The following is a 25076-nucleotide window of genomic DNA, read 5'->3' on the forward strand; positions in this document are numbered from 1 at the left end:
CCTTGCAGTTTCTACTGAACTCTTACCTAAAACACTTCTGCTGTTTCTAACAAAAACCGCTTACCTGCATATATATGCATATTACTTAATGCTGCAGTTATATTTTAAATAATCTTTTAAAGGATATGAAGAAATTATTTATAATTTTAGGGTGATTTCCTCTGACACTGATTTTAAATCTAGGCAGTCACTAAGCTAATATTTTATATAAAGCACAGTCTCTTATTTTACCCTTTTCTGTCATCTCCTTAGAAAATACCATCCTAAATGAGGAAAAAGATACTATCAATTATCTAGAGTGTACATAAGTAAGATATATTGACTGCATTAAAAAATATTTTTCATTTTATACCACACTGTAGTTTTAAAATGTCATTCTGAGCAGAATGTAAAGACAGCTGTTTAAAACATATTTCTCTCTGAATTTTCAGGAGTATTTGCCTACAGGGTATATTAGTTTCCACAAGCACATAAATGTATCTATTTACATTTTTGAGTGTGTCATTTCCCAGGTTTTCATGTGTAATTCTAATAGTCTGCTTCCTACAATTTGTAGAATCACATTTACAGCACGTCAGAACACACACATGTATGCACTTTTGGCTTTGTAGAGTCCCGCAAAAGCTTAAGAGGGTCAGTGGATGCCCCCATGCTGTTAGATTGTTGTGTATTTTTTCTGCCCTGTGACCACCATAATAGATGAACAGATTATATCTTTTATGTTAATTATAATTCAAGCTTGAAATTTTTTTAGAGGTTTTGTCACTTAATGACTAGATGAAACTTCTTCATAGTCTTTATAAACCAGAGTTTGAAAACTTGATTTCTAAATGAAATTACCCTTTAGTTCAGCTTATACCTGAATACATTAATAATTAGTTAAGAACAAATTCTGTACATCAAAGCCTGTTTAGAAGTTTTTATTTAAATGTCATGGTGGACATTTTCAGTTTAAAAGTGAGTTGGCAGTGACAGCTAGGATGGGAAATATGTTTAAATATAATCCTTGTAATGACTATAAAATGTATAATTTCCATATTAAAAATTTATTCTAAACATTTGTGATTTTTACAAGTTCCATATTTTGAAGCACTTACTCTTAAATCTTTCTCAAGGTATATTATCATACCTAGATTTTGTAAAAGAGTGATCCATGTTGGGTTTTAAAGCAGAATATAATTAAAAATAAATAATTATAAAGCAAAAATGAATCTTAAGAGGTAAACATGTTCATTTCATGTTGTAGCCTTCCTTTAAAGGCAAGTATAAAATTCGTATTGGCTGGGAATCTTACTAGCAATTCATAGATATTGGTTCCTGAGAAGAGTATGTATCTTCAGTGAGACCCACAGCACAGAGGTTAAACCTCTCCCTTGCATTGGTATCCTCTACACCTGTGTCATTTGCAGTGTTTAGAGGGTGGTTTATGGAGCCCTGAGATTCCTTAATGGGAAACTGGGTCCGTGTTCTCATAGTCTTAACTTTGCACATTCACAAATATTTATAACATTTATAGTTTTCTGTGAATGAGCATTACTAGTCATGTGTTATTTTGAAGAATTCAAATACATTCCATGTAAGAAATGATGAATAGTGTATTGTGGAATCCTTTGCCATCTAGATGATTATTTTTGGCTTGTGAAAGTTCTGCTGTTACTTTGGGTTTAGTTTGTTCTTCTTGGTATTTATATTCATATTTTGCTTTGATAATATACAAATATCCAAGATAGGGATGGCTTTCTGTAAAATAAAGACTTATTTTTAAAATTGATACATATTTTAAAAGTCTGCCTAAACCTTTTAAAAATTGATGCAGAATAGAAACCAGCATGTGACGCTGACTTGGCCCCCAATACAGGTTTTTTCACCGAATGAATGAGTGAAGAATGATTACATTTTCTAATTGGGAGGGTTTAGTTGTTGAAGCTTTCCCAGATAGTACTCAGAAGGTTCTATAGGATTCATTTGTTTTGTTGCCTCTTTTAAGTTGCTCAGCTAGCAAATATTTTAATAAGCCTTTGCAATTCCCAAAGCTTACTGACCACCTTTGGAGGATTTACCCAAACAAATCGGATTGGCACCCTCCCAAAGCCAAGCCAATCCCTTGAGCCCCTGTAACTAACGAGAACTTTAAAATTGCTTGTCACCAGCATACAATAAATTGATCTGCATGTTAATCTTGACTTTTGATCCTTTGTGGATTAAAAATTAGCATGGCCCCAAATGAATTTCCACTCCTGGCAATCTTGGAATTAAAAAGAGACTGTATTCATAAATTCTAATTGCATGGATTGCCTACTTTATTTAACATGACATTTTTTAACTGTGTCTACATATTGTTGCACATAGCACTTTAGAATTCCTTCATCTGAATTAATATCCCAGTTGGTCCTGTTAGTATCCTTGAATTATCTTTTTAAAGTCTTTTAAAATTATTTATGTTGAGTTTCAGAGCAGCAAGGCAGGCATTTCCATCTCTTCCTGGCAAAGAGTTAATGATGGGAATTTAATTGTGCTGCCCATTAACCAATGTACATTCTAAAATTCCCATCGACTACTGTAACCATTTCTTTTTTAGTGTAAAATTTTTGTCACTTTTTTCATTTATGTCCTTCAAATATATGGGATACTGTTAATAAGCTAAGTAATTTTTGCTGATAAACCAAGAGATGCTTTTAAAATTATTTTTGACCCACAGGCATATTTTCACTGTGAATTGCCTGTGTTTATTAAGCCTGAATGACATTCATCAAAAACTCAAAACCCAACATGCAGTGATTTCCTTTTAAAATATGTTTGTGTGATTTGTCCAGGGGAATATCCCTAGCCTTTTATTTGAAAAAAGCTATAGGCTTAAAAGCATTGGTTCGGAGCAAAATGGATTAGACTTTTACCTAGGGATTGCTATTTGTTATTAAATATATTTGTTTCTTATAAGAGAAACATATCTCTGTCTCTTTTAGGAAGAACGTATAAACCTATGGTGTACTTAATAATAATTCAACTCAGCCATTCCTCAGGTAGCTCACCTACGTATGGAGGTCCAGTCTTTTTTTCTGGATGTAACTTACACATCTGGTAGGACAGGGCTAATTTTACTCTGACTCCTTCCCCAAATACCGAGGCTCACACTTTCTCTCCAGGTATCATAGGAAGGGCACCCTTCATGCCTGCTTTTGTTTTCTCACAAAGCTGCTGGTACCCAGCGTGTGATCACTGATGTCTTTTTTTTTCCCCCTGCCTCAGCAAAGAAAAATGAGAGATGGAAGGAGCGCAACATGCTATATGATTAGGGACAATTCTTATTTAACCAAGAATAGATGTTGCCATTGTTGGGGTTGGGGGAATCTCTTCTTTTTTCCTCCCTGTTGAGAATGAGATAATTATGCACTGAATGGGAGGGATGAACAGCAGAGGCCTTGGAGAAGAGATTTTAGAGAGGCCCTCACAGAGCCTGTTAGATCTTCTTCACTGTCATGGGCTCTGGAACAAGGAAGGAATTGAGCTACCTGGGTACAAAGTCAAATTAGACATCATGTTCTAACTTCGAAATGTTCCTAACTGGGCCCCTCCATGGCACAGTTATCAGCCCAAGTGCCCAGAAGGCTGCCAAGGATTAGGCCAGCCCTTTCCTTGATGCAAGCACTTGGCCACCATCTTCCCAGGCCAAGGTGGGAAGAAGGGTGGGCCAAGGGTGGCAGAAACCAAAGATTCATGCCTCTTCTGGCCCCTCGGTCAGAATTGGTGCTATTTAGCAAAATAAACAGAACTTGCTCTGTTCTGATACATAAACTAAATATATGGCATGATTTAAATAGGAAACGTTAAGGGTTTTTTGGCAAGACTTGAGTGCTCATTGAATGCTTTAGTGTATATATTAAATCTTAAATCACATGGGATATGAGAAACTAACTAGGAAAACTAGCCCTTGTTAAAGCATTTAGCCAGGGGGAAAAAAACCACCAAAAACCTGTTTCTTATTTTCCTATTAGCATCCACTTAACAGCTGGGCTATTATCCTACTCAGAGCGCTACATTCCACATATTTGGATGCCTGAAAGTTGGAACCAACAAAGCAAGGGTGCTACAACCTCCAACTGATTTCTTTTTGTTTTTCTCTTTCAGCAAATGTCCCCAGCAGGCCACAGGTAAGAGCTAATGGGTTGATTGGCTTAATTGTTACTGATCACAACCTAGAGTAAGCAGATTAGCTACCACTGATTTCACTTCTACTGTATTCTTTATGTAAGTAAGTAAACTAGCTTGACATTTAAATGTTAGTTGATTCTGTAAGACTGTCAGTCTGAGGGAGTGAGACGGGGTGGCTCCCAAGCCAGGTTCTTCCAAATACCAAACGTACTCTGGGTTCGATCCTCTGTTCTAACAGCTTTTGATTGGCATCTTATACAAAGTATACAAAGTTACTCTAGATAGGTTTGGCCATTGCTGTCTCCCAAATGTCTGCTTAAGGGAGCTATAACAGAACATTCACTTTAAAAAGAAAAAAAAAAGTGGCTAGTACCACAAAGATGGTTTTGTTACTTTGAGTGGGAAAAAGTTTCAATTTTTAATTTAAAAATTTGCTGAAAACTGTTGGCAGCTATAGCCTTATGCCTTTCAGCACTTTCCTTATCAGATACTTTTAGTAATAATATGCCACAAGGCCACAGTAGCTCTTTGGAGACCATGGGCTGTCATGAACTTGCTTATAAATCTTTTCGAAACAGCAAACCTTCTGATTCATTGTCTTATTGGCAAGAGGGGCTGGGACCTTAACTACATGACAAGGGTGTGTGAAGCAGACTAGTGATGTGGTGAGAGCTGTGGGTGTCCCCTTCTGCTTGCTTCTGTTGTCTGAGTGGATTGGAAGCCTTCAGCAGGAGGTTTCAGAGGTGTGAGGAGAGACTGGAGGATGTGTGATAGCTCAGGAGAGCAGATGGACTGGGAAGTAGAGTGCGGACTACAGGCAGCATTAAAGGCCACCACTTAAGGGGCCATGCATGCGTTTAGCATGAGGCCAGTCTGGAGGGTTGTGTGTTGCCCTGCAGCCACATTCCAGTTCATGAGCACAGGCACCAGAGCGGTCTGAATATTGCATTTAAGCAAAGTTGAGGTTGTGATTTGGCAAAGTGAGCGCAGTGATTCAAGGAAAGAGGCAAAGGGTGGTTATAATGATTGAACAGATGTGTAAGCTCAATAGCAAGAGAAGTGTGGACATGTCTGGTGTGGGAGACAGAAATCAAGAGGGGAGGGTCAATGGATGGCAGTATCGGTGGGTGGATGAATTTGCCGTTGTAAGCCAGAAAGGTAGAGGTGATTGTCAGAAGGTGGGATGATTGAAATTGAAATTAGAGAGGTGCAAGTATTGGTAATGGTCCATATTTGGAGGCTTGAGTGAATGACCGAGACGGGTGTAGGACAGGATCACTGGAGGAAGAAAGCTCGAAGAACCAAAGCCAGAGTGTTGGAAGAATCATCTACGTGGGTGTTGAAATCACTACGATTTAAACATAGCCTTAGAGTAGGTGACACAGCCATTTCTCCTTCAAGAAGTTAAGGAACATGACCCAAGGGGTCAATAGATGACTGCATAATGGGTTGGCGTAGTCTGATGACATGAGATTCAAAGCTTGGATGTTTTTAGGAAGAAGAGATAAAAAGATACCCGGAAAGCCTTGGTGAGGGCGGAGGAGGGAGCTCATGAAGTGTGTGAAGAGTGTGGGAGAAAAAAGTCCTGTGCGAGAGGGACATGGGGGAAGCTGTGTCTGCGGGGGGATCCAGATATTGATTAGACGGAGGCAGCAAGTGAAGGCAGCATTCAGAGAAGAGTTCGGAAACATGGGCTTTGCGACTCGTGAACCAGGTGACCTGGGGACACAGAGGAAGGGTTTCAAGAACTAGGCAGGGTGAGATGTGGGGACACAATGTGCTGATTCTATAAGGAACAGAAAGTACAGGTGACAAAAGGTTATGAAAGGGTGACCAGGGGTCTGGAGCATTTTATGGTGGGCCATCTAAAACAAGGAAAAAGGGTGTGATGAGACTAGACTTGGCGGTCCCCAAGTGGTGGTGAGGCTACACGTGATGTAGATCACAGAGGGGAGAGAGAATCTCCTTTTAAATCCTCAAATACTTTGCAATGCAAGTGCTCAGAATTTAAGGCAGAAAGTGATCTTATAGACCTTCTCCTTCTACTTAGTTTTTAGATTTTAGAAATCGAGTTTAAAAGAGCTAAATTTGTCCTGGTTATACAACAACTTAGTGGATGGAACAAACATCTGACTCAATGCAGGAGGCCCCTTTCCTCTTTGCTGTCTTCCCTCTCCATTCCTTCTCTTCCTTTGCTTTTCCCTTCAGTGTCTGCCTCCTCTTCTCCTCATTTCCCACACCTCAGGTAAAATGGAAATTCATGAAAAATGTGTGTTTCCATCTGGAGAGTTGAGCTAATAGTTACATTGCATGGTCTTAAATTTTTAGGATTCTGACACCTAAAATGAGAATTATCATGCATCTAATTAATAGATTCATCCAATTCTCAAGGATAATAGAGTACATAGAAATATCTCACAAATCTTCTCAGCTTTCTTTTTCAACATGAATCACCACCAAAGCTTTAGTTACCAATATTAATATGTAACAACATGTTCCTTTCCCAAGTAGAATGAATCCCTCCCCTTCTCTGTTTCGCACCTGCTTCTGTGAGGGTCTCACCTCAGTGCAACACCTGGAGTCCAGTGGGCCCCCATCAGTGTTCATTGAGGTTTTGCCCACTCTAACATGGCCATGAAATGTTCAAAATACAGAAGCAAGTGTCTGAAGACTCCAAATTCGAATAGTGATGGAGAAAAGGCTCTCGGCCAGCGTTAAGGGAGTTTGCTGCTTATAGCATACCTGGGAAATGGGGCAGCCTCTTGGGCAGCTTTTCCAGCAACTTTGTTAGGAACACGGTTCCAGGAAAGCAGGACTTTATGCCGAAGTCTTCCATAAAACAAAGGGTAAGGTCAGACATTGTCTTTTCCGGAAGTCCTGAAATGCCTCCTATGATTTATGAGGCGTGGCCCAATTTGGATGATTTCATTTTATTGTGATATTTTTTCTAATTTCAAAATAATTTTAAAAGATCCACTGTTTGACCTTCCCTTTGAAAGGCTGCTGCTACCTCCCTGAGCGTGGCCTGGATTTATATCCTCTCTTGCCTGGGACATTTAACTTTAAGTGGCACCACTGAACACCTGTAGATGACAATGCCTGTCTTCGCTTCCTCTTCTCTGGCCTGCAGCTTGGGACTGAGTTGGGTTGGGATTGTGAAGGTACCTTCTCGACCTCCCACAGAATCTCAGGGAGAGACAGGGTGATTGCAACAGCCTAATTCAGTCACCGTTGGTACCTTCAGCAGAAAGAAGCCAAGTCCTCTCAATTTCAACTTGGCTTCCAGCCTGGGCAAGAGAAGAAACTTCCAGACTTTCCTCTAAATGCGCTGTAGTGGTAAAAAGCAGACTAGATAACTTCAGGGTGAGAGGGAATGACCTCATCACAAGGAGTTACGGGTCCCATTTGGACACAGCAAAATAAGGCTTGACTCCTGAAAGAAGCACTTCTATTTTCTTGTAGAGTTGACAGATCTCTGCTACCTGCAATGATTTATGAAAATGTTGTTCTGACAGTGCTGTTCTCCCTTCCCGCAGGCAATGTGAAGTATTCATCTAGCCAACCAACATTTCCTGACATGCAGTATTGCCCTTTTCAGCAAATGCCAATCCCAAGTTCCATTTAATCAGAAGCTCCGTGGCGACTTGACCCATGCTGTTGAGCACTGACTGTGTGTTCTACTGAAGGAGTAAAACACTGTCTATCCAAAGAGAAAAGGATACTTTGTTTTTATAATAACCATATATTATTGTTTTCTTCCTCCCTTTCTATGCAACTGTAAATTAATGAACAGAGAGGTATTTGGAAATGGAAATACATTTGTCACTGATTTGTATAATGTATACAGCACTGGGAAAGTGGGTGGGGGCTTTCTAATATGATATTGTCTTTTTAATAACCATGACAAAAAATTGTGTAAGTATTAGAAGACCACTTTTCATTTTTACATTCCTTCTGCTGTTCATATTAACTTTGTACAATAACTTCATTTATTTCTTTGATTCTTTTACCATAATGTTTTGGTTATTTATAATTCATCAGCCACATGACCAAATAGATTTAATGTATTTGTTTCCATGGTTTGGCCAAATTAATAAATTTATACATTTCAATCAAATACAAACACACACACACACACACACACACACACACACACACACACACACACACACACAGACTAGGCTACAGCCCTGTGTATATTGTTTAACTTTATTTGACATCATACACTTACTTCTTTGGTGACCACTTGGATAAACACAATAAAAGTCCTGTGGGCCTAAATGGCATTTCTACTGGGATTTTTTTTCCTGCATTTTATTCACTTCTTTGTATAAGTAGGTCTTAATTTCTTTATTTATGTCCCAGTCTGTATGATAGAGGAGACTGCATTATAATAATCTCAAAGATCATTTTACCAAAGGTTGCCCATTTAAGCATATTTTCATTTTGACACGGAAACAAAACTGGTACAACCTTTCCTTGTTCCCAGGTCTTGATTTTCATCATTAAAAGCATAGCAGACCTTTACCTATTGTAATACCAGAGCACATCATTGTCTTTAGTTCCCTTTGAAGAGAGTTTTGTTGTTGTTTTGTATTTTCAAGTCCTTTATAATTCTCGAAACTTCTAGTTATTTTCTTTCTGAAAGCAGACACAAATTTAGTGCTTTTCTCATTTGCCCTTTTTACCAAATGAACGGATGTTTTATTACCCTTCATTTGATCAGTATATTTGGGAAGGATGTTTATTGAAAGCCTATGTCACATCACTGCCTCGACAGAAGAATGAAGTTCATGCTTAGATGGTGGTACCTCTGCCTAGACCTTTGAACACATTCAGTTAGTTAGGTATTTGGTTCAACTTCTGACTTAACATTTGATTCAGTTTAAACATGTTACTTAATTACCAAATGTAGAGAAACCAAAAAAAAAGTGAAAATAATGTTTTTATTCAAGCATATGTACTTTTAAAACATCAAGACATTTTAACTTTGGGTTCTCTTTAACTGGGATCTTGCCAGAAGGAGGCTTAAAGTTTGAAATTGCTATTCTTTTAGAATAGGTTGGGTGGGTTGGGGGGCAAGGGTGTCTATTTGCAGAATAGATATTTTGAGAAGAAGAAAATTGTTTTATATAAGAGGAAAGCCATGACCACCTTTCTACCTCAGATCCATCTTCATCCATTGTGTTGGAAATAGCTTTATGCCGCTGCAGTCTGCAAAGTCTAGAGCTTTTATCGGGCCATATCATGCCCAAGAAAGCACCTATTTAAAGAAAAAAAAATCCCTGAAACTCCAAGTTGTAGATTTGGTGTATTCCTTGTTCTTACTTTGAAAAGTCATGTGTTAGTTTTTTTCCTGCCTGTATTTGTATGCAAAATGTCCTCTATCTGCTATTAAGAAAAAGCTCCATAAAACACTACATTGTATCCTTCTAAGTAACAATAAATAAAAAGAAATATATTGCAGTAACAACAGTGGGAAGTAAGTATGTAATTCTTTTGAAATATGTGGTAAAGAACTAATCACAGACTATCATCTAATCTGGTTACATATTGTATTTTTCATCCTGAATAAAAATAATTTTAACACAAGATGACTTTGATATTCTTCAGCTGAGTTCACTTATAGAATCTGAGTTTTGAATGTACATTCATGAAAATAAAACAGAGAGCCTGTATCCTCACAAATCTACATATTTTCCTGTAGTTTCTCTTATACACACTAATATAGTCTCTTCTTGCTCTCATTCTCTCTCTCTATTCTTACACATATGTATAATTTTATTATTCTCAATTTCCTTTAAGGTAGAAGGCTTATTGATAGGAAAAAATAGTATTCGATGTTAAAAATGTGTACATAAAGCCTCTTGTGCCTTTGTTTGAATGACTAGATGCTACTGGAATTTAGTTCACCCTTTCAAATCCACCTTTAGCTGCATGCTCTTAAATACTGTGCTTTTTATCTATGTACTGGATTTTAACTACTCAGGTAGTACCTATAATCAATTTCTGAAGCCATCCAATGGGGAAACAGTGTTTAAGAATCATGTTACTTGACTTTAAAATTAAAGCTATCAATGAAATAGAAAAATCACCCAAAATACAATTTGTTAAAGAAAACATGCATTCTGATGAACAAACATTTTCAATATCCTAGCTACCATTAAGTAATACTCACCTTAAATATTCCTAAGGAAACAATTGATTTCCAACAATTTGTTGAGTAGGTAGTTGAAAATACAAGTGAGAGCAAATGAACAAGTTCTGTTTTTATACTGCTGTGGTTTGAATGTGTCCCCCAAAGTTCATGTCTTGGAATTTTAATCTCTGATGGGACGGTGTCTAGAGATGGGACCTTTAAGAAGTGATCAGGTCATGCGGGTAGAGGCTATGAATGGATTGGCATTATCACCAGTGGGTTTGTTATCTCCAGAGCCAGTTTGTTAGGAAAGTCCTCTCTTGCTGTCTCTCATGCACTCTCCTACTCTTTCATCTTCCATCATGGGTTGATGCAGCAAGAAGTCCCTCACCAGATACTGGATCCTTGACGTTAGACTTCCCAGCTCCAGAAATGAGAGAAATACATTTCTTTGTAAATTATCCAGTCTGTGGTATTCTGTTATAGCAACACAAAACGGACTAAGACATATACTATAAATATACGTGTACATAGCCTTCAGCTTGTTATATACCATTGAGATTATATGTATTTTAAAGCATGGAGTTTACTCTTGGATATCTTTCCCTCCGCCCACATTCACTGTTTCAGTAGACCAACTTTTTCAGAGGCCTTTCTAAATTCATGAATTGATACTTTAATGAAAATATAGTAAACCACCACTAACACTACTACTTAAACCTATAAGTAAGGTACAAACACTTCATTGACATATAATGTCAACTTGTATTTTTGTGAGTTAAATTAAGGGACCAGAATGAGCCTGCTACAGAGGTCAGAAGACAATCACAATCATAGTATTAATATATCCAATACCTGTGGCATCAGTTATCTATTGTCACAGTAATGCTGCATGGCAGCCACAAAACTTCAACAATAAACATGTAGCTCGTGGGATGTGGAGTTCAGCTACACTGGACAGGACTCTTCTTATTCCAGCTGGACTTGCTCACTCATTTGTGACCAACCTTGGATCGCCTGAGGGCTTCACCGATCTTGGCTGGATTGCTCCTGTGTCCAGAGGTTGACTGGCTGTTGACCGATGTGAGATGGCTACCCTAGGAAGCCAACCTCGGCTAGAATCTGCTTGGCTGGATTCTTTCATTCACAAGCAGGCCAACCTGGGGCTGCTCTCATGCAATGGCAGAAGTGTGCATAAACGGAGCCTTCGCTGAAAACTGGCACACCATCCCTTCAGCCAAATTGTCTTGGTCAAAGCAAATTGTAAGGCTAGGTATGGGGAACACATTCCATCTCTTTAATGAGAGAAACTGCAAAGTCATATGACAAAGGCTATAGTAACAGGGTAATGAATTGAAGCCACTATGTTTCAAAATATAAACTTTAAGGCAACTGTCCCCAACCTTTTTGGCACCAGGGACTGTTTTCATGGAAGACAATTTTTCCACGGATTGGGGTTGGGGGGGATGGTTTCAGGATGATTCAAGTGCATTACATATATTGTACACTTTATTTCCACTATTACATTGTAATATATAATGAAATAATTATATACCTCACCATAGATTGGGGACCCCTGCTTTAAGGTAAGCAAAGCAGAGGATTTGGGCCAGAATATAAAGTTTCCATTTCCTTAGGCATCATGTCCCCTGCCTCAGTGGACTAGAAAGGAGGTATCCTCTTTGCAAGTCCTTCTTTTAAAACAAAGGTCAAGAAGATCAGCCCTTCCACCCCAAGCTAACAATTCAATTTCAGGAAAAAAAAACACAATTAGGAAAATAATGGCATTCCTGAGCCCAAAATCCTAAGAGATAGTAATGGTAGAAGACAAATAAATAAATAAAAAGGAAAGAAAGAAAAAAATCTAGATCAGAGATGGAATAAAGAGGCTATTATGGCAAGGTGTGGTAGTTCACACCTGTAATCCTACCACTCCGAGAGGGTGAGGCAGGAGGATCGCTTGAGGTCAGGAGTTTGAGATCAGCCTGAGCAAGACTGAGATCCCGTCTCTACAAAAAAATAGAAAAATTAGCCCTGCATTGGGGTGTGTGACTGTAGTCCCAGCCACTGGGGAGGCTGAGGCAGGAGGCTCACCACTGCCCTCTAGCTGGGGTGACAGAGTGAGACTCTGTCTCCAAAAAAAGAGAGAGAGAGGCTAGTATAACTGCTCAGAGGAACATTTATTCAGACTGAATTGTTAACAGTTTTTAGCTAGAAGAACACACAACACATAGGATGTTCTTCACTTTAACCAAATGAGTAGGGCACATGTGATATTGTACCCCTCCTAAGCATTTGTTTAGAAACGTGCAGTTTATTTGCACTTTGCATAAACTTTCAAACTTAGCACTAATTTCTCATTTTGGCAGCCTTCAAATTTTGACATAGTTTAGAATACTAACAGTTGACACATATGCTTGAGTTCAGATAGTTTTTTGTAGATAACCTCTGTTGGTACTGTTTTGAATTTTGTATGTGGGTAATTAGGAGAAATAAACTGACAATTTGTCTCCAGCCTAGTTCTGTTCTCAGACCAGAAAACACAAATATTGAATTTGAAATTGTATTAGTTAGGATTCTCCAGAAAAACAGAATCAATAGGACAGATAGATAGATGAATAGATATAGATATGTAGAGATATATTATGGAAGATTGTCTCACATGGTTGTGGAGGCTAAACAGTCCCACCATCTTCTGTCTGCACACGGGAGGCCCAGAAAGCTGGTGGTATAATTCCATTCCAAACCCCAAGGCCTGAGAACAAGGAGAGCCAATGGTGTCTCAGTCTGAGTCCAAAGGTCTGAGAACTAGGAGTGCTACTCTTATCTTTGTCAAAAGACTTACTCCACCACGTAAAACTACTGGGATGGGAGCATCTAGATGTTTTTTTCTCTGTAAAGCCATGAATTTATCCTAAGTATTATTCTGTTTTTATTCTAAGCCTTTTTCAAAATGTTCAGTGAGGTGTGGGAGGCCTGGTAAAAAGACTATTTCCTATTTTCATTTTTGCTTTCATAATAAATTCCTATTTCTAGCTTAAAACTATTGATGAAAATCTTCCCTTCTACACTTCTCAGCTGGGGCCTCTCTTACAAAAGACAGATTAACAAAAGAAAAACAAACCAAAGTTTATTCACATGTATATCTCATACACACATAAGAGAAATTCAAGGAAAAGTAACTCCAAGAGGTGGCTAGAACTTGGGCTGTAATATAATCTTCAGCTAACACAAAAGAAGCAAGGTGTGAGAGAGGCAAGTTTGGGGAGGGTGACCAGGAAAAGTATGGTAAACAAGAGTAAGGTTTGTTATGCATATTTGAGTCCCTTCCTTTTCCACTGATGAGAGTCTCTTGTGATATAGGGTCATACTTATCTTCCTGGTGCAGACAGGGAGGTGCCTTTACAAATGGAGATGTATTTATAAACATAAATTTCCCTTAGAATAACTGATATTGTTTTCAGAGCCTCTCCTGTGTCTGCTGTTTCTCAAACTAATCAGCTCAAAATAACCCTTATGCTAAAGAGGTATATAGATGCACCATGATTTACAATGAGATTACATCCTGATAAACTCATTGCATGCTAAAAGTATTATACATCAAAAATGAACTGAATACATTTAAACTATTGAACTCAGTAGCTTAGCCTACCGTACCTTAAACATGCTCAGAACACATTAGCCTACAATTGGGCAGAGTCATCTAACAAAAAACCTATTTTATAATAAAGTGTTCAATATGTCATGTGATTTGTCAAATACTGTGCTGAATGTGAAAAACAGAATGGTCACGAGAGTACTCAAAGTACAGGTTCTACTATCACTTTCACACCATAATAAAGTCGAAAAATCATAAGTAAAACCATTGTAAGTCAAGAACTGTCTGTATTTGGGATGTCGTATTCTAGTCTCCTAAAGTCATATTTTGGGGTGGCATATTCTGGCCTCCTATAGTCATTTAAGCTGTGGATATAGCTCTGCATTTTGTTTAAAAGTAGTAATGAGCCTGCCCTTGAAGTATCAGATGGACTCATTCTTTCTTTGTCTATAAGACTATGGGAGCCCAATCTATTTTCATAAGAAAGTCTTTGGGGATAGCCTCCAAAAGACCATGTTCAACATCTCTAGAGTTTCTAAAACCCTCTAGATCCCTATGCAATTATAGCTCTTTTGGAGTTAGCCTTGAGATATTCCTGTTCTACCTATCCTCCTAATTTTCTGCATCTGAGTTTCCACCGATGAGGTCATTAATTAGTATAGATTGGATACCCTGGCTTATTTATTTCTAAAACTGTTCTACATGCCACTGCAAATTTCTGGGGTTTAGAAAATATTTGACAATGTCTCTGAGCTCAGAGTGAGACCAGGCTCAAAATCAACAACAAGAGATAAAGGAAACCAAAATATTTCACTCCAAAATATGGTTCCCTGGTATAATGAGCATTTTGAATTAAAGACCCTTAAAGATCAACAGACACTGGAAGAGACTTTCTCGCTATCTACATAAAGACCAGAGGGACTAACCAAGGGGAACAATTGTTTTTCCTTTCCTTCCCTGTTATTTCATTGTCTATTATAGAAAAGAAAACTGAAGAATGTAACCACACCTGAATGGACTCTTTCACGAGATAATGTCAGCCTCTCAGGCTCATTCACTTTCCAAAGAGAACCATTTACAAGTTAATCTCTGTTTCCTGATCCATTCATTCTCCTCTTAGTCATTTATTACTCAACAGAATTACCTATATTTCCCATCTCCCCCTTCCCCTGTGACAAAAAGGTTATAGAAGTAGCTGGGCCACATTGGGCTGTTTGGAGTGGAGCAATCCTGTGGTTCTCCCCCATACACGTTAATAAATTTGGATGCCTTTTCTTCCTTTCATCTGCCTTTTGACAGTTATTAATAATTTTCAGCAAACCTTCAGAGGGCAAAGGAGGAGTTTTCCTTTGACTCCTACAGAGGTTTTCCCTCTTCTATGGGAAATTGTAAGAGTTACTTTTAAGAGTTAATTGAGCTTTGGGAGTTTCTGGCCAGCTGGGAGGGGAGGAGAGTGTGCCAGGGGGAGACATAGGAGCAGATGGAAATGGGGGTGTATAGTGCGGTGGAAAAGGAATAGCAGGATAAAGGTATTAGGTTCATCTTGTGATTTGAAGTATCAACTGAAGAATGATGAGTTTCACACATTTCGAAAGGGGAGCTTTATTGCTCATACAGGGTTGCAGCCTGCAGGCTGGCTGCCCTGCGGGCTAGGAAGCATAGCCTCAGGCAGAAGCCAAGAACAAGCACTTCCAGGGAAAAGCAATGGCAACAGGAATTTATGCTAAGCGGGGTTGCTGACTCTACATGTTTAACAAGCTACAGGAGGAGTCATGAATATTTACGGAAGGAGAAACAAGCACATGCACGACTGAGTTTCATGATATTTCATAGGACCCATGTTCAAAAAATGGTAGTATTAGCGTAATCTGAGGGTGGAGTTTTTGGCCTTGTGATGTCAAAAGGTGAAACAGAAAACATGAAAACAAACTCTCTCTTCACAGCCTCTGTAGACTGATCAGAACCACTACACGATCAGTGGCCTCTTATCAGGAAGAAATGCCAGTCAGTTGTGTAACAGGGCAAATGGCCTGAAAAATGGTAAAAATGTTTTCTGTCTCTCTAAAACCTCCCCCACTCCTTTTAGGAATTAAAACCTTCATCCCTGCCCCAGGCCAGTGGTCAGGAGGGGCAGGGAAGTGTCCTTTGTTCTTTGTACCACAAGATAAGGCTCAAGGGAATTGTCTGGGTAGAGGTCAAAAGATCGTCTTAGCCCAGATGGGATGAATCAGAACCATCAACTATAGTTGAACAGGAATAGCCTGAAGCTGAAAACCTCCCCTTTAAAAGCTCTGTGTTCCTGCGCAGAGGCAGGATGTTGGTACTTTAAGATGGGAGTCTGCCAACTTCCTGATTTGCCAGCAATTTAATAAACTTCTCTTTTCTCCTCCTCAAACTTGTCTTCGTTCTTCTGATGTGGCCTCAGGGACAAGTGCCAAGCTTTTGGTAACAGTTTTACTGCCAAAACCACAAAAAGGAGGAGCAGCATTAGGTGGTTGATTGAAATCAGCGGTGGAGCAAGTCTTTCCAAAGGGCTGCTTCTGTTTAATCCTTAGGCAAGAAAGCCTGATGGCAGTCACCAAGGGAGGGGGTATGACAAGGTGTGTCTGACCTCCCATCCCGTCATGGCTAGGAACTCAGTTTTAAGGTTTCTCTAGGGTCCCCTTGACCAAGAGGATTTATTTTTATTTCTCAGAGGGTATCAAAAAGAGAGATAGTTTTACATTTTTCACTTTTTTTGCTTTGACCAAGAATTTTCTTAAGCAAGCAATTTTGGAACCTGAACTTCTTTTAGATGCTTCCTTATACCAACCAAAAATTGCAGACAATTGGATATTTGAAATCTTGTTTCCTTTTGGTTCTAAGGTGCCTCTAAAATGAACAATTTTGATTGTATCAAAAATTCTCCCAAAGTAACCACTGTACAGTTGGCCCTTCATATTCACAGATTTTGGGGATTCAACTACCCTCAGATGGAAAATATTCAAGAAAGATGACAATAAAAAATAATGCAAATTAAAAAATACAGTGTACCACTATTTACATAGCATTTCCATTGTATTAGGTATTATATGTGATTTAAAGATGATTTAAAGTATAAGGGAGGGGCTGGGTACAGTGGCCCATGCTTGTAATCCTAGCACTTTGGGAGGCTGAAGTGGGAGGATCACTTGAGGCCAGGATTTGAGACCAGCCTGAGCAACACCTTGTCTCTACACAAAATATTAATAAAAATTAGCTGGGTGTGCACCTGCAGTCCTAACTACTCAGGAAGCTGAGGCAGGAGAATCACTTCAGCCCAGAAATTTGAGGTTGCAGTGAGATATAATGATGCCACTGCACTCTAGCCAGGGCAACAGAGCAAGACTGCCTCAAAAAAAAAAAAAAAAAAAGTACATGGGAGGATGTGCATAAGTTGTATGCAAATACTATGCCATTTTATATCAGGGACTTGAGCATCTGTGGATTTTGGTATCCACAGGGGTCCTGGAACTAATCCCCTGCTGATATTGAGGGACAATTGTAATTGTAAATTATCCTTGGTGAATTATGACGCTTAGAAAGCTAAACTCATGATTTGAAGTTGTAGTGTAAAAATCTGAGATGTAGACATCTGACCCAGAGGGAATGCAGACAGACATATGTGACTGAGACAAACCCATGGGAATCTCGGAACAGTTGGTCAGAAGCATGGTTTATGCGTCTTGTTAAAATATGCCCCCAGCTGATAAACAGTGTACTCCTCATGGCTGAGATGCTCAAAGTTAAAAGAGCATGAGGCAGCCATGGCTGGGTGAGGGAGTGGTCACATACTCTATATTCTCAGAAAGATGTTGAAAAAGTGTCACAGGACCTGCCTTTCTACACAATCAAGCCAAACCGGTTCCTGCTGTTGGTGCCGAGAGATAGACCACAGCTGGACATTCCCCAGCTGACCACCAACCAGCCACCTGGAACCAGCCTATAAGACAGAACGGTGATTTGGCCTCAAAGAACATCCAATCAAGACTCTAATCTTCACTCCCCGACTCCCTTTCCCTGCCCTTTGGTTTTGCCTTTGTAATCTCTAACTCTCTAATTCCCACCTCTGGGAACAATTTTGTTCTATACTGAAGGCTGCATCTCCCCAATCTGCAGATTGCTTCTAGAAAATAAAGTTCTCCTTTTGCCTCCACAGATCTCATTGATCTTTTGTTAACAACCTCACGGCTTAAGCCTTGCAGCCTACAGGCCAGAACATCTCTGACTGCAAACCTAATTACAGAAGATAGAAAGGCCTGGAGAGATCTTTCTCAGAATTAGATCTCATGGACAAAACAAGACAAGACTGAGTAAAGTTCTCATAAGGTTTGGGAAGTGATCTGGAAGGGCAAAGTTCATTCAAACAACAACATCTGAGAAGAAACCTTCTGAACCCCTCAGTGCCCAGAGCCAGCTTGATGAAGGGACTTGGGACCTCTGCTCAGCCTCTTTTCTATGAAATTTCCTCTTATAAATGCACAACAAAAAATGACAAGGACAGACAGAAACAAGTAGTTGTGCTGTTAATACTAACACAGTTTGCATCAAGGATAAAAGTTTTTTAAATATGATCAGATAATAAAGAACTCTTAAAATGGATTGTTTATTCCTAAGAGTTAAACTTAGCATATAGGAAACTCACCACCAGTTTCTGATGCAGTGCTGGAGAAGAGTTAAGAACTTCCACATCTAACAAGTTCTCCCAGGGCTCAAGGGACCTCCAAGTACCTGTTTAAAAGTCAAGAATTTTGAACAGTGATCATGGAAGGAGGCTGTAAGATTGCCAAATACTGATTTCTTGAAAACAAAAAACAAACCACCAAAAAAACTTACTGATAAGACAAAGCCGGTAATAGAACACTACTTGACAGTCTTGAATGAGTAGAGAAAAGACGAGATACATATAAGGGCTTGTAGTTCTGGTTTGAGGTGGGTCTTTCAATGCCGGAGCTTCATTAGGATCAGATAAGAATCATGATACAATGGTTTAGGATTTGTGGACATGGCATAACTGTAACAGATTCACTGCCCGGCGTGTGGCAAGTCAATACACGGAGACACCACGGTGCAGCAAGAAAGAGGTTGAATTGTAACGCTGCTGAATGAGGAGATGGAAGGAAACCTTAAATCTCCTCCCTGAGGAGTATGGGGCTGGGATTTTTAAGGGTTTGGATGAATAGTGGGCCCAGGTGTGGGGATTGTTAATTTGCGGAAGAATACAGAATGAATTCATGGGGCGGTGAAATGAAGAAACTGCATTCTCATACTGATTCAGTTCCGCTGTGGGGGGATCTTTGACCTGGTTGGTATCAGCCATTCTGCTGGAATTCAGAGCCTGAAAAACATCCTAAACAATTCTTAAATAAAAGCCTTATGATCCTAACATCAGAGATCCTACCCATAAGGAACAACAGGGAGGCAAATTATCAGTTTAGTGCTATGTGACTTTTGGCGACAAGGAAGCAGGCCAAAGTGAAGCTTGATTAATGCTTAATTATAGCTATATTTCTGTCCAGGACCCAGTGCGTGATTCTTGTTAAACCCATGAGGATGGTTTCAATAGCAAGGTAAGGATTTTAAGGCAACGTCTTAACACTGTGAAGAGTGAGCAGATGTTTGGTGCTATTGACTAAAGAGTTGAACAATTTCATGTTCATTTAAATGGGAATTGGGGAAGTTCCTGGAATAAACAGTGAAGTTATTTGCAACTTTTATCTTCCTGGGCAAGAGATTCCTGGATAGTAAAATCATGTTGACAAAGACTGGAATGCTAAAGTAATGTTAGTAAAATCTTGTTAACATAGACAGTAGGCTGTGTGCACATGGATTTTGGATATATATTTGTAGACTTTATCTCCATTGGAACATTGCATATACACAAAATGTAACTACTCCAAGTTGACTGCATACACAATGGTTATATTTTTGGTAAAAATGGACTGCAAACTTAGAGATGTCAATATTAAAATTGACCAGCAAACATGCAATTACTAGGGTTTAAATAAATAGTTATCTTCACTATAACTTCATCTTGCACATCATAAAAGCTACAGCCAATCAGTAGCTTATGTTATTTTAATGGAAATTCTTGGTAAACAACTTAGGAACTTTCTCTTCTTTTGCTTTAAAAACTTACTTGTAACTGTTGCTAATGGGAATGTATATGTAGGGCAACTTGTATCTATATTCCTCGGTTGTAATCCTCTAGCTTGGCCCAAATAAACTCTCCACTTGTATTAATTTTGGCTCAGCTTTTTACTTTTAGGTTGACAATACAAGATCAGGCAATTCTTCTCAGCAATACAGTCAATGAATTTAGGCTTACTGGCAAATACTGGTTCTCAGAGTGTTGTTCCTGGGCCATGAGCATCAGCATCACCTGAAAACTTGTTAGAACTACAAATTCTTGGCCTTCACCTCAGACCTACTGATTGAAAAAATTCTGGGACTGGGCCCAGCAATCTTGCTTTAACAAGCTCTACAGGTGATTCTGATACACACTCAAGTTTGAGAAACTCCTACTGGTTGGGCAGAATCAAATTGCTCTTGTTAACAAAGGACCATGACATCTGTGGAGGAAAAAGGGAGAATCTTATTTTCTATTTAAAAAACCACCATAGATTGGAAAGACACAGACTCTGGTGTAAAATAGAAGTGTGCTCAGAGGAGAGGAGAGGCAAAACTGTCATTTAGGTCTTGCATGCATATTTACCAGGTTTGGGGAAAGTCTATGAATATTTATGAGGGAAGTCAAGCATGTGTGCAGTAGGCAAACATATGTACCATACATTCTATGTTCATTTTAGGGTGGAGTTTTAACATTAAAATGAGGTGGAATTTGGCTGTTTACATCAAGAGGTGAACTATAGGGCATAAGGATGCTCTGTGTGCAGCCTCTGTGAGTCAGCTGAAACCGGCTTGAGGTCTGTGCCTGTTTATTAGGAAAGAAAGTTTATAAGGGGGTGGGGAGGAATCCAGTGGGCTGAACTCGGGCAGTCCACCCGGGTCAGTGGGAAACTCCCAGTTGTAACTGTTTGGATAATGTTGTTTTAAAGGCTGGTTTCTGCTCAATTACAGAAAAGAAGACCTTATGGCAGCTGGTAGTATAGGGGTATGTGACCAACCCTCTCCCTGCCACGGCCACTTGATCCATTTCTAGTGAATCATTTTAGCCACAGGGGGTCCTTTTCATTTGTCAGCTGGGGGTATATTTTAGCACCCTGAAACACAGATTACCAAACTTCTTCTGAATATTTTGGGCCCCAAAGATTATAGGAACTGAAGAAACTAATCAGAAAGTCAACTGAGGTTAGGAGAGTTTTTGTTATGTTAACAAATTATAGTTACGAATAGTTCTAGAGATCTTTGAGAGTCCATAGACTTAGAAAACTATCATCATAATGTTTTTGAAAATGTGAAATCATGACTCTCATACAAATATAAAATGAACATATTTCAAAGTTTTTATTTAGCTCAAATTAATGATAGAATCAGTAAGATGTTAGAAGCTATATACAGTTGACTTTGAACAATAGGGCTTTGAACTGTGCAGGTCCACTAATACATGGATTTTTTTCAACCAAGCAAGGATGGAAAATACAGTATTCGTGGGATGAAACTAGCGTATGAGGGCAAACCTTTCCTATATGAAGATTCTATAGCGCCAACTACAGGATTGAGTATGCATGCATTTGGGTACACGCAGGGATCCTGAAAACAATCCCTGTGGATTTCGAGGGACGACTATCGTTGTATTTATCAGACTGGAGCAAAAGCAGCAAGATTAAAATGAGATTTGCAATTGAAAACCACGTGGGCACATGAGCTTTCTGAAGGTGAAAGTGTAAATGAGGAGTAGATACATATCCAATCCTTTTAAGGAACTAGCAGACCAAAACAAGGCATGAAAATTGATTAGGGGATCATTAGAAACTTTCAAAATTATTGAAAAAGTATTTCAAATTTATGTGGTAAAATATATATAACATAAAATTTACCATTTTAACTATTTTTAAGTGTACAGTTCAGTGGCATTAAGTACATTCACATTGTTATGCAACCATCACCACCATCCATTTCCAAAACTTTTTCATCATTCCAAACTGAAACTCTGAAACTTCGTACCCACTAAACACTAACTCCTTATTCTCCCTTCTCCCAAGACCCTGGTAACCACTACTCTACTTTCTGTGTCTATGAATTTGCTTATTACAGCGACCTCATGTAAGTGGAATCATAAATATCTGTCCTTTTGTATCTGGCTTATTTCACGTTGTATAATGTCTTCAAAGCTCATCCATGTTGTAACATGTATGAGAATTTCATTCCTTTTTCAGGCTCAGTAATATCTCATCACATGTAAACAATACATTTTCTTTTCTTTTTTTTTTTTTTAATTATTTAAGACCTTTATTAACAGGTGCTTGCAGTTTGTTGACTTTTTTGAAAAAATCAAGTTGTAAACTTTTATTACAAATTAAAAATGAAGTTCTTAAAAATCTCAACTTGACCAGATATGAAACAATTTAAAAACCTTTAAAGGCGCATTGAGAAAAACCAGGCTTTTTTAAAAAACACGTTTGTTATTACCAAAAAAGACATCTTTAGGTAAAAATAATAAAAACCCCATGCTGCATAGATAATGCAGATAGTTCTAGTTATCTGGCCAACGGGCAAAAAGCAAGCACTTAAGGTCTTCAGCTCCAATCTTGTTCATTTCTTATTGCTGGATTTTCATATTCACTTCTTCTTGTTGGATGACTAAACCGGACGATGGTGGAGATGGTAAGCCGGCATTTACTCAGCCCCGCCCTGCTCAGCCTCGGGAGCAGACGAATTCTCAGCTGGTGGATCGGCTGCTTTTGTCTCTTTGCCGTCTTGTAGTTTAGGGGTTTTCTGGGCGTCTGCGTCGGTCATTGAAGTTGCGGCGGTACCGACGTTGAGGCGGCTGCTGACCTTGGGTCTCATCTCCTTGATTCTCTTTATCCTCTTCACTGCCGTCCTCTCTGGGCTGTCTTTGGCGAGGAGGGCCCCTGCAGAATCGTGGTCTATAACCCCGATACATATTCTGTCTTACTGGTGGTCTACCTTGTTCTCCTGCACCCTGGTTGTCAGCACCCTCCATCACTTCTCCCTGTACAGGAGGGTTGGAATACTGTGGTCGACGCCCATAGGGTCTCCGCGTGTAGTAAGGTGGGAACCTTCGCCTGCGGTAGGGCCGGAGTTGCTGGGCCTGGCCCTCAGGAGCGCTCTCCGATCCCTCATTCTTTCCCCCACTCTCACTATTATGGTAACTCTGCTGGTAATTGCGTGGAGGACCCCTGCGACGTGGATAGCGTCTATAATGGTTACGGTCTGCTGCATATTTACTGCCTTGAACTGGAATCCCACCAGGGCCTGTAACATTTGCTGCCTCCGCACCCTTTTCTCCTTCAACAACATCAAACTCCACAGTTTCTCCATCTCCTACACTGCGAAGGTACTTCCTGGGGTTATTCTTCTTTATGGCAGTCTGGTGTACAAATACATCTTCTTTGGTGTCATTCCTGTTGATGAAACCATATCCGTTTCTTACATTGGACCATTTTACTGTCCCCAAAACCTTCGTTGCGATGACCTTCTTGTCCCCGCCGGCAGGCGCCGCTGATGTGAGGCCGCCGGGGCCACCGCTCCCTGCGCCGCTGCCCGTGGTGCCGGGCTTGGTGTCGGCAGCGCTGAGGGCGGGGGCGGCGGGCAGCTGCTGGGTTTCGGCCTCGCTGCTCATGGTTGCGGTGGTGGTGACTGGGGCTGGCTGCGGCAGCTGCGGCTCCTCCAGATGTGTGATGGTAACTAGGCCGGCGGCGGCGGTGGGGCTGCACAGGGCTCTCTGGGGTCCGCTCTCCGCTCCCACTACCGATCAAACCAACAATACATTTTCTTTACTTGCTCAGCCTTCAGTGGACACTTGGGTTATTTCTGCCTTTTAGTTATCGCAAGAGTACATTTTTTAGGAGAGTCTTGGGGGTAAGTAGATGCAGATCACAAGAAACTAATTGAATAAGAAGCTTATGGGAAATGATCTGTATAAGCTCATTTGAGAAGTGCAACTGTGAAAAAGAAAAGAAATGCAGTATGAGCCATCAAGTAGCAATGGAGACATACAATGTTCTTTTAAGATGGAGTGGTCCATACACAGAAGGTTCTGGTGGGCAAGATGAAAGTGCCATGGAATCGCACTATCCTCTTTCCATCAATCCACATAATAACCAAGAAGAGCACAGAATTTAAGATGTTCAATATCTTCTTACTTTGCAGTTAACAAAGGGGGAAGCATCTCTGAAACTTCACTTTGGGGACTCAAAGTTTCTCCGCGAGAGAGAGTTGACCTACGTCCATTCCACTAGTAACGGTCTTTCTCTGTGTCTGTCTGTCTGTCTCTGTCTCTGCCTCCTTGTCTCTCTCTTTCACTGTCCCCCCCACACACTTAAAGCTCAAAGGCAAGTGGGAGTTGGTCAATTCTCTAATTGACACACACACAAAAAGCTACATAAAAATTACAAGAGTCATTTATTTGCCTACAATCTTGCCAACTTGACCACTATTTACCACTAAGCCTCATGGAAAACAGGAGGAAAACATGATGATTTCTAATGCTGAGAAAGTAATTTTGCTTTAAATAGAGGAAAGAGTTTTTCTATTTCTAACAAGGAACACTGTGATTCTTTGAAGAGAAAACTTTCTTATTTATCTCTTTTAAAAACAGCTAAATACTGCTGAGCAGTACAGGACTACGGTATCTGACCATTCCTTGGTCTAAGGTCATTCTTCTCTCTCTGTGATTAACAAGAACTAGGTGTTTTCTTTAGGGAACCAGGGTAATTCCTTTGACAACATAATTTCTGAAAAAGTTAAGAAAGTTCATGTGCTATTACTCTTGAGTTCTTATGAATATGTTTAATTATAGCTGATGTTTATAACCATAAAACTTTCACATGTGAATTACCCAAGGTAAAACCCATCCCTAAATCTGACTACCTAGTAATTGCCTTGTGGCTCTCTAAACTTTGGGAAGATGCTTTCAATCCTTGCTAGATTCCTCAATTAATTCTTCCCTGGATCTTTACTAGACATTAAAATAACAAACCCTGCCTTTATTAAACACTTGCTACGTTAAACACTTGTGCTAGACCC

At 39.6% G+C, this 25076-nt stretch overlaps 2 protein-coding genes across 5 annotated transcripts in view; one reads left to right on the top strand and one right to left on the bottom strand.

Annotated features, from left to right (window-relative positions):
- UTRN (utrophin) overlaps positions 1-9741 on the top strand; it is a 472601-nt gene extending 462860 nt beyond the window's left edge. For all 4 annotated transcript variants that reach the window (XM_045544518.1, XM_045544519.1, XM_045544517.1 and 1 more), the window contains 2 exons: positions 4126-4148; positions 7686-9741. In XM_045544518.1, coding sequence (XP_045400474.1) covers positions 4126-4148; positions 7686-7694 — 32 coding nt within the window. In that variant the 3' untranslated portion in view covers positions 7695-9741. The remainder of the gene's footprint in view (positions 1-4125; positions 4149-7685) is intronic.
- Positions 9742-22302: 12561 nt separating this feature from the next.
- LOC123633342 (Y-box-binding protein 1-like) lies at positions 22303-23802 on the bottom strand. The gene has a single exon (XM_045544522.1). The coding sequence runs from the start codon at positions 23668-23670 to the stop codon at positions 22792-22794; it is 879 nt and encodes a 292-aa protein (XP_045400478.1). The 5' UTR covers positions 23671-23802; the 3' UTR covers positions 22303-22791.
- Between the last annotated feature and the right edge of the window lie 1274 nt (positions 23803-25076).

Source organism: Lemur catta, chromosome 2 (assembly GCF_020740605.2).
Source record: "Lemur catta isolate mLemCat1 chromosome 2, mLemCat1.pri, whole genome shotgun sequence".
NCBI classification, from domain to species: domain Eukaryota; kingdom Metazoa; phylum Chordata; class Mammalia; order Primates; family Lemuridae; genus Lemur; species Lemur catta.